The sequence below is a fragment of the Pelmatolapia mariae genome, linkage group LG6 (assembly GCF_036321145.2).
Source record: "Pelmatolapia mariae isolate MD_Pm_ZW linkage group LG6, Pm_UMD_F_2, whole genome shotgun sequence".
Lineage (NCBI taxonomy): Eukaryota > Metazoa > Chordata > Actinopteri > Cichliformes > Cichlidae > Pelmatolapia > Pelmatolapia mariae.
The window spans coordinates 12,820,874-12,834,731 of record NC_086232.1 but is presented as its reverse complement, the minus strand read 5'-3'; the positions used below and the strand labels follow the sequence as shown (position 1 = coordinate 12,834,731).

General features: G+C 39.3%; 1 protein-coding gene across 1 annotated transcript; it reads left to right on the top strand.

The window, feature by feature from the left end:
- The first annotated feature begins 4,200 nt into the window (after positions 1-4,200).
- LOC134628476 (beta-1,3-galactosyltransferase 1-like) lies at positions 4,201-12,234 on the top strand. The gene is made up of 2 exons (XM_063475157.1): positions 4,201-4,284; positions 11,029-12,234. Exons 1-2 carry the CDS (start codon positions 4,241-4,243, stop codon positions 12,137-12,139), a joined length of 1,155 nt encoding a protein of 384 aa, XP_063331227.1. The 5' UTR covers positions 4,201-4,240; the 3' UTR covers positions 12,140-12,234.
- Positions 12,235-13,858: the final 1,624 nt, after the last annotated feature.

Here is a 13,858-nt window from a genome sequence, read left to right as displayed (position 1 = left end):
TAATTCTAACCCTGATTGGACAGACATGAACTGGCAGCCTGAGGGAATAGGAAGTTTAAATGCAGTGGCTGTAGTATATAACATTCACACACAAACACACAAAAAGAAGGAGGGAATGGAGGGATGGGACTCCAACCAGTTACTGGCTTATTGTGGTTAACCACAGAAGTGTCTGATAAAAATGTCATGGGAAAATCCCCCCAGTGGGGAAAGGTTAATTGGTAGTTCTAAATTACCTGTAGGTGTTAATGTGAGTTTGAATCCTTGTCTGCTCTGAGTTAACCCTCCAACAGACTGGTAACCTGTCCAGGGTGTATCCCGGCTCTTGTCCTGTGGTAGCTGGGATGGGCTCCAGCCCCCTCTTGACTTTGATTTGGAGAAGTGGAACAGAATGGATGGATGTGGTAAAAAAAAAACTCCACTGGACTGTTTCTCTTGGATTCCTGCAATTCAGACAGAACACCCACGTCTTTACTAAAAGTGGTCCTGAACAATAGCTCTTTAAGCTTTTTGAAGATCTTTAATTTTTTTTTAAATTAAAGCACAGTTGCTGTATTCCTCCATTTATAAAAGAGCATTTTATTTTTTGTTCCGCATCAACCAGTTACAGGAACACAGAATTTGTTTCCATTTCTTTAACCGAATCTATGAAAAATGCCAACAATAAAACAGTTTGATAGGCATAAAAATATTATTTCTGCACCAACAGGATGATCTCCAAAGAGCCATCACCTGAAAACCTAGTGGATCTCTGCATGATGTGGAACGGTGGAGGACAAAAGAAAAAGTGAAAGTAAAAACTAACTGCAATAGATGAATAGTATCTGAAATTAAGAAATTGGAAAAAACAAAAATCCACTAAAGACCTGAAATGAGAAGCCTCATTAGAAATGGTCTCAGAATGTTAGCTGTCAAGGAAGGTTAACATGGAGCAAAGGCAGAGGTTGCCAAATTACAATTGTTACTCCTCTTATCAAGGAGTGAAATCAGATTTCAAAATTTTGAATCAAATGGTCATGAACTTATGAGGCGTACAACAGTGACTGCTGCATTTCAGCCAGTGATGTTGAGGATTTTGTCGAAATTGGATGGAACTGCGAACATATACAAACAATACCATCTGATTGGTGATGGCTTTTGTTTCGGCATGACAATGACCCCAAACACAATGCCATTCAGTAAACATGTACCTGTATGGGAAAACACACAGTAGAATACTATCAGTCATGGACTGGCTTCTCCAGAGCCTGGAGCTCAAACTTATTGAAGCAGTGTGGAATCATCTGGACAGAGAACAGAACAAAAGGCAGCCAACACCCAAAGAAGAGCTTGGAATGTCCTTCAAGAAGCCTGAAAACTACTTAAAGAAGTTAGAAGAAAGAAGCTACCTCATAGAATTCAGGCTGTGTTGAAGAAAAAAGGTCAGTGCATTTATTAACAGTGACTCAATGTGCAACATAGAAGATCAACATTAGTGATGGTCCCAGTCTCCTCAAAGCAGGATGATTTTCAGATTCACACAGATTCTCCAAGACACAAAAATTCACTGCTCTCCAGCAAAGTTTTCTCTAGAAGAATTTGCATACATGGAAAAGGCAGATAAGTTCCTCTCTCACAGGTAAGTAGCGCAATCTCAAAAGTTGGGAGCCAAACTGTAGCAATACAACAATCCAGAGAAGACTGAAGGTCTGGCACTACCTTAAGTAGCGGTCACAAACAAGGACATCAGGGACAGGTGTGTGATTACTCCAGGTGTGTGGAGGTAGAAGGCGAGGAGAGTCATGCTTCTGCACAAAACCCAGACCAACAAACACACAATATAATGGAAAAAAACAGTAGTGTGCTGACTGGAGAGGACAGAAGGACCATGAAAGCATTTTTATGTATGTTTCTACATTTTGATTAAATGCTGCACCTATTTTCCATTTTCCAAACAAATTTCAAAGAAGTGATGGGTGGCTCAAACCTTTTGCAAGATATTCCATAATGTCTGCAGATACCTAGTTCTGTGGTCTAAAGCATAAAGGCATTTTCCAAACTTAAAGTGTGTTGAATAAATATAAGAAAGGGCGTATATGTTCGGTCAGCTTAGTGAACTAAACAGAGCAGTTTGAACTTTGGACTTTTATGTCATTGTTTCTGATTTAGTCAGAGCACTGCAGTAAAGACAAAGCCAAGCTTGTTTTAATAATGAGTATGCATTTAGCACAATGAGTGTTCTACATACTGCCATTTTACACACATGCTGGCAGCTCTTTGAGCTGTACTTTGACCTAATCACTAATATAAGCACGTTAATATCCTCAATGCTTACAAGTGAAAGGAAATAAGTTGTAATGCTAGCCATGTTTAATGCTTTATTATAGCATGTTAGCATGCTAATATTGGTGAATTACTAACAATAACACTTACAACAGAGTAATACTTTTTGTTTTATTATAATTTTTTCATTATTTGAATGTTAATGTTCATAGTATAACTGAATAAAATCTTGATATGTTACGATAAAGATACTTAGTAAAATATAAAATGTAGCCTGAGCTCTGCACACTGTCAGGCAATTTGTCAAAAATATTAGACAAACAGAACTTTTGATGTAGTTATCACACAAGATAAAAAAATCATATAATGAATATAAAAGAAAGATATATCTACCCTAATGTCATTACCATGTTGTTGTTATATTGTTTAAGCTACTAAAATCTTATAAGAAAAAAATGTGTTAAGATGTGGATAGTATTAAATTAAATATTACAGATTAAAACTATGTTTGATGCTGTGACAGTCAAACAGATTCTTTGTATCCCTCTGTGTAACTCAATCAGGACAAAATTATTTTACAGTATACATATGTTAGTTTTAAGGGAACCCATCATTTATTTCTAATTTCCAAGGAATATTTCAAAGAGGTTTCATCTATTTGCTGAACAAACACTAGTGTGCAAACAAATAGAACATACACAGAAAAAATAGTTGTGCAATTCAAACATGCTTTAAAGTCAAAGTTTATTTAGGTATTTGATATGACCTATTTCCGACCTTATTTTAACCTTTATTCTTCAACACAGCCCGAGCTGTCTTAGGCAAGCTTTCTTCAAATTTCTTTAAGCAGTGTTAAAGGAATTACAGAGAGTAGTTCTCCGGTCTTCTTGGTGGCTGTTGATAGTCACTACACAAGAGTTGTTGCAATGATGTTCAGCGGAGGAATTTTGTCATTTAGAATACAAAAGCCTTTTACCGCCCTCCTGTTTCCCTTCCTTAAGAATGACTTGTTGACAGACACAACTGCAAATTACACTTGCAGGAGCTGCTCAGCAGAGGAATCTTTTTTCTTTTCTTTTTTTTAAAGCATAAGAAACACAAGCTCTTTGTTTTTCTCGTTACATGGCATGTGGCGTTAGAAAGCTATCTCGTTCCAAATCGATGCTTAGACGAAAAGGCGCTACACTATATGGATTAAAGCACTGGGCCACACTTCTTCATCTTTGAATTCAAGTGTTTTCAGGCACAGGTTTATAAAATCGAGCACTTGGCCGTGCAGTATGTCTCTAAAGAGCTCACTACTCTCAAAGTGCACAGCGTGGTACAAGCCAGGTCATGATATATCTTCCCACCTAGATATCCCGGTATTCGTCTGATAATGTTGTCGCACAGGGAGAGATTGTTAGGAACCACAGCACCTCAGCCGTTAAAAGGCACTTGACAGAGCCGATGTAGAGTGCCGAGAGGAGCACTGTGCGTAAAAGTTGTCAATACTCGGCTGACTCCTTCAATATTAAAAAGAATGCGTCTCCTCCCATGCGCGCAATTTTTGTGGTTAAGACCCTTCCTACTCCCAGCCCTAGACATCCATAGTAATACCATAAAAAACCACATGAAGTAAATTTTCAGATTACAGTTAACTTGAGTGGAAAGATGAGCTGGTTCTAATTAGGGGAAAATTACAAACTATAATTTCCCCCCCATCTGTGTCTCGTCTCTCTCCTCCCCCTTCTCAGTGCCCTCCCCAGTCTCCTCCTGCGCCTCCCTCCTTCTCTCACTTATCCTATATCACACACAATTTAAAAAACAACGAAAGGAAAAAGACAAAAAGAAGTCGCTTCATTCATTTATCTGGAAACATTAAAGGATGGAACTCCTTAAGTGAGCCACTTAAATAAATAATCGCTGGATTTTGTGGCTGAAGCGAAGAAGAAAGAAAGAGAACAAGGAATCACGAAAAGAAGGGACGGGGCCGATCATGGGGGATCCCGACACTGGCTCAGGTGCGAATGGAACGAAGAGGTAAGGACTTATCAAACTGCTTCCTAACCAAAACTCAGCTTTGGTTTCCTGAAAAGCAGCAGCATGTAAAGGCTCTGAATTCATCCTTCTGGGACGCATTAGTCGCTATTCTTTAGCTTTCATTCATATTTGTTTCCATTTTTTGTGATGAAAAAAAATGACAAGACCAGTATGAAAACGTTTAACTGATTAAGCTTAAATGTTAGCGTTCGGGGAGAAGCTGACTTATGCGATATTATAAGCTATAAATTTTCTCTACTTGAATACTGGATACCTGACAGACATAAAACTGATTAGCTGAAGTCACTTTCAACTTATTTAAAAGCAAGAAACAGTTTCGGTGGCAATGAATGATTAAAAAACAACACAAACAAAGAAACGAAAAACTAACTTTTTTTAAAAGATAATATTTAACGTCTTTTGTGTGTTTTATTGTTGATGGTGTGTTAGAGCTATTGTTCTGCCTGGCAAGTTAGACAAAGTTGACCGTCTTGTTCTAAGCAGGAAATGATTGATGATTAATGATTGATGACTTGGATCTAACTGATTTCTCATGGCTGAAGTTTGTTGCTACACATCAGTATAACAAAACATAGTGAACACAATGGGTAGACTATTAAAATGCAATTTGTTTAATCAGTCTGGCTGACATAACAAAATAAATAATAAAATACAAAAAGCAGTGTGCAAATAAAACATTCCCTGAACTGCAATGCTGCGTATACGGGTCTTTCCACTTGGCTTGATTGAAGTACAAGGAAAAACTTTTGGGGAGTCAAAGTTACAGACAGTAGTAATATGAGCAGTATTACTTGAGAAAAGAAAATGAGTCAAACTGGTGTGGCTCTACTGAGGCAACCAGAAGTTTGGTGAAACAGAAACCAGTGTTTAATCGTAGGATAGGCACGTTTGAATCCAGGTTCTAGATGGCATCCATTGTCACGCAGCATACATTAAATAAAAATGTTGAGGAGGCAGAAAAATACATTTTGCATTTCTTCCTCCAGATTACCATTAACAAAATAATAAAGATAAGATAAGATAAGATAAGATAAGATAAGATAAGATAAGATAAGAGAAACCTTTATTAGTCCCACATATGGGAAATTTGTTGTGTCACAGCAGAAAGTGGACAGTGCAAAGTTACAGCAGCAAAAATTAAGAAGAACAATTGAATAGGATAAGATAAAAACGATAACATACTATATACAATAGAATAAAATACTACATGGTCAAAAAAAAAAAAAAAAAAGGTGCGACCAATGTTCCCTCTAATTTTTCACGTGTCTGAGCGAACACACAAACTCCCTGAGCGATCCCTTGGACCGCTGTGAGCAACAGCAGATGTGTGCACTGTGGTCACGCCAGCGTCGAATCCATCCAAGTTACAGGGTTTATTAAAATAATCAAATTACAGCATTTATGTTAGACTACTTTTAATTAACTGCTTTAGCCCACTTACAATAAAAATTTAAAAAAATCTTGTTCATGACCTGTGTAGTATGTTAACACTATTGGAAGTAAAAATAACTTAAACTCCAATTTTGAAAACACAACTTTATTTTTATTTTTATTTTTAATAAAGCTCTGACTTGTATTATGAGTATGAGTCTGTGGTCTGGGAGAGAGTCCTGTAACTCTCTGTCTGCAAATAATGACCAATGTTGGGCAATTAATTATATAGTTACTTCTTCAAAAAAGTAACTGAGTTTTGCAAACAACAAAGTTTTTTGCAGCTGTTTACCTAAAAATGCAGCCAAGGCGTTTTTTTAAATAAACATTTCAAACTATTTACAGAACAATCAGCTGTTCTGCATCAAATTTGATGCCACACAAATTATTTGTGCCACTCCAAAAAATAATTTCTGTCCACTATGAGATAAAGGAGAACAGCAGCCTGATACCTGCAGGCCTGACAACAGGAGATGTATCACTCCTGTAACACCTGTAACATTCAGCAGTCGCCTCATTGTTCTGACACACAACAAAACTATTGACTACACTACACACTAACTACACAAGATTTGCGCTAAACAAAATCTCTCACATCTCAAAACACCGCCGTCACTCCTAAAACTCCCCCCTTCCTAAATAACTAAATGCCATGTTGCCATATCATTTTTTGATTTCACATGATACATTTTTCGACCAATAGGAAAGGGTGGGGTTTTTTTGGTTTTGTTTTTGCTCACAGGCGGAGAGTGCTTTTGAGCGTTTTCCTTATAAAACGCCGTTTTTACCGTTTCTTCCTGCAGTAAATATAAACAACGATAGTATTCAGGAAGAAAACCAAACATTGCATATACTTTTATAACTCTGGTTTTACGTGGCCTATCAATACAATTTTAAAAACTGGTATAAAGTCCACACTTTTCCCGTTAATTGTTCCGTCTGTCCTGCTCACATCTCCAATGGTTGTACACGTTGTCATTAACGTGGCTTCACTCCACATCAGCCACGCCGCTTTGCTAGCTAAAACACCGGTGTCGGCACATAAGGACGCTGTCATAGCCTGTCAACGACGTTGATTAGCTGCGTATATACGAATGTGAATCGCATTATTGGCTGCGCTATGGGATAAAGTGGCATCGTTCTAATCCCATACGGGAGCAGCCAGTCACTTACTGACTAACACTGCAAAACAGAAAACTTGTTAAAGTTTTAATTTTAATTTCAATTCAGGTTAGATTTTCTGTGCGCAGAGACCGTGCCAGCAGTGCGCAATCGCACACGCGCGCAGCTTAGAGGGAACATTGAGTGCGACATACTGATTCTGATGGGAGACCTGAGCACCAAGGTGTGCAGTGACAACACTGAGAGAGAGAGAGAGAGAAAGAGAGAGAGAGAGAGAGAGAGAGAGAGAGAGAAATGGCCTTGGTGAAATGAAAGGAAACGTAAAACTGGCAGACGTCTGTGCCTCCAGTGAATTCACCTTTGGAGGCACGCTCTTCCCACACTGATGCTCCCTTAAAGTAACTTGGGTTTTATCAGATCTTCAGAAGAAGAACCGGATTGACCATGTCAAAATATGCCAACACTAGAGGAGGATGTGAGGGCCAAATGGGGACAAGACATTGATCACCAATTAGTTATCGCAACACTGAAATTGAAGCTGTCGGCAAAGGCAAGGAAGCAGAACCCAAGAGTCAGATTCAATATCAGCATGGAGGCCATAAAGGAAGCTTTCCAGATTACACTACAAAACTGCTTTCAGAGAAACAAGACAGGTGCTCACTTCAGTGAAAGACCAGCTCGTGAGATGGAAGGGACACTTTAAGGAAATGTTAAACAGTTTAACAGAATGCAGAAGTTGCAATAAGCTGAAACTTCTACATTCACGCTTTATCTCTACAAAGGATAAATGCAGAAGTTGCAGTAAGCTGCTGTATCAGCCAAAGGAGATATTTTATTTCAAACCAACATCAAAATAATCAGGAGAAACGTTTAACTAGATATTATTAACACATTTACATGTAAATACATATTAGCTACATAGTATAATCGATTCTGGCGATTAAGGACCCTATAATGTACTTGAAAGCGCTTTTGCTCACTACTGACTTCTTGGCTTTATTATCTCCTCCTGCTGGTATTGCAACTTATTGCATGTAATAATTCAAATCCTGCATGTGTTTACATTTCACGCTTTGGAGGCAAAGCATTAAATTGACACGGTGACTCAATTTGTGTATTACACGTTTTGCCATTATACTGGGTTGGGACATCTGGAATGTCCTGAAGAGCCTGAAGAATGGCAAAGCAGCAGGAGAGGATAACATCCCAGCAGAAGCACTGAAAGAAGGTGGAGAAACCATTGTGGACCAGTTTCATAAACTGCTTGATTTGGGTGAGATCCTATCGGACTGAAAGAAAGGCATCTTTGTGAAGTTACTAAAAAAGCAGAGACCTCTCGCAGTATGGCAAGTGGAGATGAATCACTTTGTTGTCATTCCCAAGTAAAGTTATCATCAGAATAATCTTGGAGCCTGTGAAGAATGCCATCAACCAGCAACTCAGAGACAAGCAGGCTTGGTTTAGAAAGGAGAAATCCTGCACAGAGCTTATTTTGCTATACTCAGAATCATGGTGGAGCAGTCATTCGAGTAGCAAACTCTGCTCTATGTGTGTTTCAGTGGTTTTGTGAATGAATTCGATAGTCTCCGCAAAATTGGTGGACAGTGCTGCAACACTATGGTGTGTGTTTCAACCTGCATTGTGGCGCTGACTCTCAATAATCCTCCCCCTCCATCTTTCTGGTGTTAATTGAGCCTCAGGGTGCTGGACTTTGGAGAGCTCTGTGCATTGTGAGGGGTTTTGCATGTTGATATCAGTGGCCTCTATCTCCCCCTGTGGCCAGCTGGGTGTCTGATGACAGGTAGGGCATATACTATTATGGCTTGGATCTAATTTCTACTGTTCATGTGGCTTCTCAGCACCTGTTTTACCTTCTGGAGATACTTGGCTGGATTGACCTTTTGTGTCTTTATCATTGTTCCCGTTGGCCTGTGGGATATCCAGGTAGTTGTAGCTGTCCTCCATATCTATTATCTTGCCTTCTGGCAACTCCACCTCTTCAGATCACCATCCCTCTTTTTCCAATCATTTGGCCAATCTTATCCAGTCCAAATGAAATCCTGATGTCCTCACTGTAGATTCTGCTGAGGTGGATAAGTGAATTGGTGTCTTGCCCACACCCGGCGTACATCTTGATGGCATCCATATACAGGACGTGGGTAGTAGTTATGCCACTTTACTATATCATCTGCCCTTAGCCATGAATTGCTGTAGGGTGTCGAGGTCTCGGCAGAGCAGCAATGGGGATAAAAAAAACTTTAATTAAGGGTTCTGAACCCAAACCAGAACTAACATTATAAAGCAGATACTCAAATTAAGCAACAACTCATGCAGCTGAATCCTAGAATCCATAACTGATAATCACAAACTACTAGAAATAATATCTGAAGTAATTTGGAAACTGCGTCAACTTCAGAAGTAGCAAAAGCACAGACTTTCTTTACTTAAGTAGAAATAGAGATACCTAGGTTTAAAAATACTCCAGTCAGATTAAATGCTAATTCAGCTCTGCTGCACTGTGCACCAATCCAACACAGTGCTTTACTGTGAATTCAGCACACCAATGCAAATTAAGCTATATATTTTAGACAAAACTACCCACTGACATGCAACATTTGAATAACACAAAGTTAGCACAGCTTAGTTTTATATATAAAACTTGTGATAATATACATAATTTATCACAACACATGATATATAAATTCAACATGTGATTGAAAATGATGACATCATATGTAAGCTTTAAATTTGCAGTTAATTTGCCCTTACTTTTAAATATAACCTCTCGTCTTCCTCTCCTGTTCTTTCTGTTTTTCTACATCTTTCTCCATCTCTGAGTGAAGTTAGTCCTCTCTCTTTTCTCTCCCTGGAAATACAGCAGCTAAGCCTTTAGCCAGCAACACACCGTGCGACAAAATGCATACAAACAGTTTGTGTGATTGTTGATGTTTGTTTAGCTGATAGAACATTACATTTGAAATTACCTAACACTTAAAAAATGCCACTCCTTTCATGCTTCCCCCCTTCTGTAGCACTAGATTCTGATGTATCACAAGCACAACATAGACCTACACTCCTTTCCCCGACTTAAACTCCAGAAGTAACAAGTCTGTTAGAAAATATAAGAAGTGGAAAGTATAGATATTTATGTAAAAATGTAGAGAGTAAAGCAAAAAGTTGTCAGAAATTAAAATACTCAAGTAAAGTACAGAATCCCGAAAATTCTACTTAAGTAGAATAACGTAGGTATTTGTACTTTGTAACTTCCCACCTATGGTCACCATTAGATGTCACAAAGTGTGGAGTGCAGAGATGAGAACTCAAATCACATTTAATTAAAAAAAAAAGAAGTCCAACAGGTAATAACAAATTCAAAAGCTCAGAGAGAAAACCTCAGAAAAAGTTTCACACAAGGCATTGGTGACAGAAGATAATCTAAACAGGCATCCGTGACTCAGTTTCAGTGCTATCGTTACAAAAAAAAAAAAAAAAAAATGCGGGAAATCTTCATAGACCCTTTGATAAAACCTGCGCAAGTGATCATTTTCCAACAAAGGGCACAGTGACTTCTGATGTTTCCATGTGGTTTTCTATTTATGTCCAATATATTTGGACATAAAAAGATATGCCTGAAGTCTGTTTAGTACAGGTAAATAGGCTATAGTAAACACAAATTACAAAGGGATTATATATAAAACAAAGAAATGGCCTGTTTTTCAAGTATTATCATGACTGTATTATCTCCCTCCAGGAATTTGTTGCCATTTGTGAGTCCTTATATGGATGCTATAAATATTGTTCCCTATACTGTGGTAATGATTGTTATTCTTTCACTGATAAATTCAAAAACTGCAGCATAAAAGTAGCTGGAAACATGCAACAGAAATTGGCAGTACTAAAGAGGCCGATCACAATATCTGTGGGCTGTGTTCACCTGGCTTGTACTTACATCATTAAGGAGGTGCACATCAAGTTGTTCTATAGGTTATGGCACAGGGTTTCAGAGGAGTGTTGATATGGTGCAGATTTCCCACTGAAGCATAAATCTTCAGTATCAGTGAGCTTAGAGATTTTCAGCTCTAACTCTAATGTTGTGAAGCTGTGCACTTTGTTAACAATGGCAAAGAAAGATGATATAACTCACTACTTTTATCTTTCTTGTCTTTTTAGGGAACTTGTCCAGAGCATCTTTCCACAGAAGAAGATCTTATTTCATTCCTGGTTTCAGCTCCTGCTTCTGTTTTGTGTTTTGGCCTTAGGCTTGTGTTACACCCTGTCCAGCCGCTCGCTGTCACTATGGCAGAGCTTCCCACTGCAGGAACAATACCAGTGGTTTTTAAACCAGAACAGTAGGGTTAATGCACCTGCTTATCGCATTCACCCCAAACACAAAGTTATATTAAATGACATTAACAAAACCACTGAACCTTCGACTGTGCGATCTACCTCCCTTCAGTACCACCAAGCCTATCCACGCAACTACCATTTTCTTATGGATAACACAGAGGTTTGCAAGAACAAGATCCCATTCCTGGTCCTCATGGTTCCAGTGGCACCAAAAACTGTGGCAGCTCGGGACGCGATCCGCCAGACATGGGGCAAAGAAAACATAGTTCAGGGTGAGCTGGTACTCACTTTATTTATGTTGGGTGTCTCTAGAGAAGATGATGTTGAGAAGCTCGAACAGGAAAATTTGCAGCACCATGACCTGATCCAGAGTGACTTCATAGACAGTTATCTAAACCTAACAATCAAAACCATGGTGATCATGGACTGGCTAAGTACACACTGCCCTGCAGCAGCCTATGCCATGAAGATTGACTCTGACATGTTTCTGAATGTTGACAATCTAGTAATCATGCTAAAACAGCCGGGCATCCCCAAGACAAACTACCTGACAGGGATGCTTATGTGGAACAGACCAGTCATTCGTTCCAAGAACTCCAAGTGGTATGTGCCTGAGGAATTGTATCCAGAGCCTAAATACCCAACCTACACACTGGGTATGGGATATGTCTTTTCCAATGATCTTCCAAAGAAATATGTGGAAATCTCAAAGTCAGTCAAACCCTTTAACATTGAGGATGCTTATATTGGGATGTGCATGAAAAAGCTTGGACTTGCCCCCACAGCACCACCAAAACCCTCCCAGTTCAAGGCCTATAACTCTGCATATAATCGCTGTGAATTCTCCCAGGTCATCACATACATTCTTGGTTCTTCTAAACAGCTGCTGGATTATTGGACAGACCTGAAAAAGCCTGGGCCACCTTGTCCTTAACACCTTAGCTTTATGCTAGAGTTTTAACGTATTTATAGATTGTTATACAGTACTGAAGTTATTTATTTTTTTAAATGTGATTTAGGGTTACTTGTTTGGAAAACGTGAAGGTGAACAATTGCTTGATGTATAAGGTCTTATAGGTTTACCAGGTCTCATCAGGGTGCACTTTTACATGTGTGATTATTATGTGAGAATGCTGAGGTTACTTAAATGTATTTACAAATAATACAGCCAGGGTTAAACTTTAAATTGACTGCTAGTGAAAGGTGTAAATATTTTAAAAGATTATAATGTTTATTTTACATATTAAAGTATATTTAAATTAAATGGACTGTTCTTATTCATTTGAATGTACTGAATATGTTTTTCCAAAACCTCAACCTTTCAGTGTTCTCTTGAATGTTGTGAGAAGTGTCATTCACATACTTGAGTCTATGATAATACCACAGTAGAGCACTGTCCTATTTTGTTTTCTATCACTGGCAAATCTGGGATCCTTAAAAACCCTTAGAGGACAGTTTCTGACATACAAAAAGATACTAGTTACAGAATATATATTTTCTCTATATTGCCTCAGATTGTTTTAATCTGCAAAGCGATTTCAATTCTTTTAGACTATTTCTTTATTTCAACTGTATTCATGTCTCACTGCATACATCTGTTATGTTCCCCTTGTGTCTTTATCTCTCCCACCTGAAATAAGACACACCGACAGCAAAGACTCAAAAAAGTCAAGGTTCACTGCACATCTTAACCTCCTAAGACCCGAACTCTTCCATGGCATACATTTTTATTTTCTCTTCGATATTTGGGCATATTGGGATCCGATGGATGTAAAAACAAAGATCACCAGATTTTTTTTAAACCTAATTTTTGTTTCTAAGAAAAATGAGAGCCACATATGAGGATATTTGTTTTAAATTTCGATTAAACAGAGGCAGTATAATGTCCTCGTAAGTGGATATCAGGCCCTTGTAGAGCAAAATTTGGTCTAGACAACCAAAAATGTGGTGTCCACATCATAGCTGGACTGGCCATCGGGCATACCGGTGGGCCAATGGTGATTTTTCTTTTTTATGGGCCGATGTGTGTGTGTGGTTTTTTTTTGTAACGGTATAAACAATGAAAGGTGGTGGATTGGCCAGATGCTGGCCGATGTGTAAAAATAACACAGTTGTTTGGTGGTGACTATGGCGGAGCTGCCACAGAGGCCAGCATGTCACGGCCCGTGGCTCGGCATCCAGGGAGCCAGGGGAGGCTGCGGTGGCCACACCCTCGGGCTGGGCCGCCTCCAAACCACCTGCGTCTCATCTGAGGCAATCACCGGAGGGCTACTTCAGCCAGCTCTGACGGCTTCTCCCCGCCAGTCCGTACAAGTCTTCCTAGCGTGACCTGCATTCAGCGTGGAAATCCGTGGCCTGCCTGTCCTCCTGTCTCCCTCCCAAGGATTCCCTCCACGGGCTCTTCCCCCCCAAGCTCCACGGTCCTGCTCCACCTGTAAGCCCCGGCAACTCATAAAGCTTAGCTGTTCATCTCTTGATAACCTGCGTGCTGTTAACTGTGTCTCCCCCTTTCCGTTGCAGTTCCCTCGGTCCCGATTGCGGTGCTCCTGGGCTCCGCGCACCTTGTTTTCCCGTGGCACGAGCCTTAGCTTTTCGTTTCCTTAAGCGTTGTTAAAAGATTCCTCAGTTCAATAAAAACTTGTATATAGTTCAG

Bases quoted from the DNA above. Each gene is read 5' to 3' on its own strand.
- LOC134628476 (XM_063475157.1), top strand. From the start codon at position 4,241: ATGGGGGATCCCGACACTGGCTCAGGTGCGAATGGAACGAAGAG. The intron at 4,285-11,028 runs GTAAGGACTTAT...TTGTCTTTTTAG, and splicing joins GGTGCGAATGGAACGAAGAG to GGAACTTGTCCAGAGCATCT.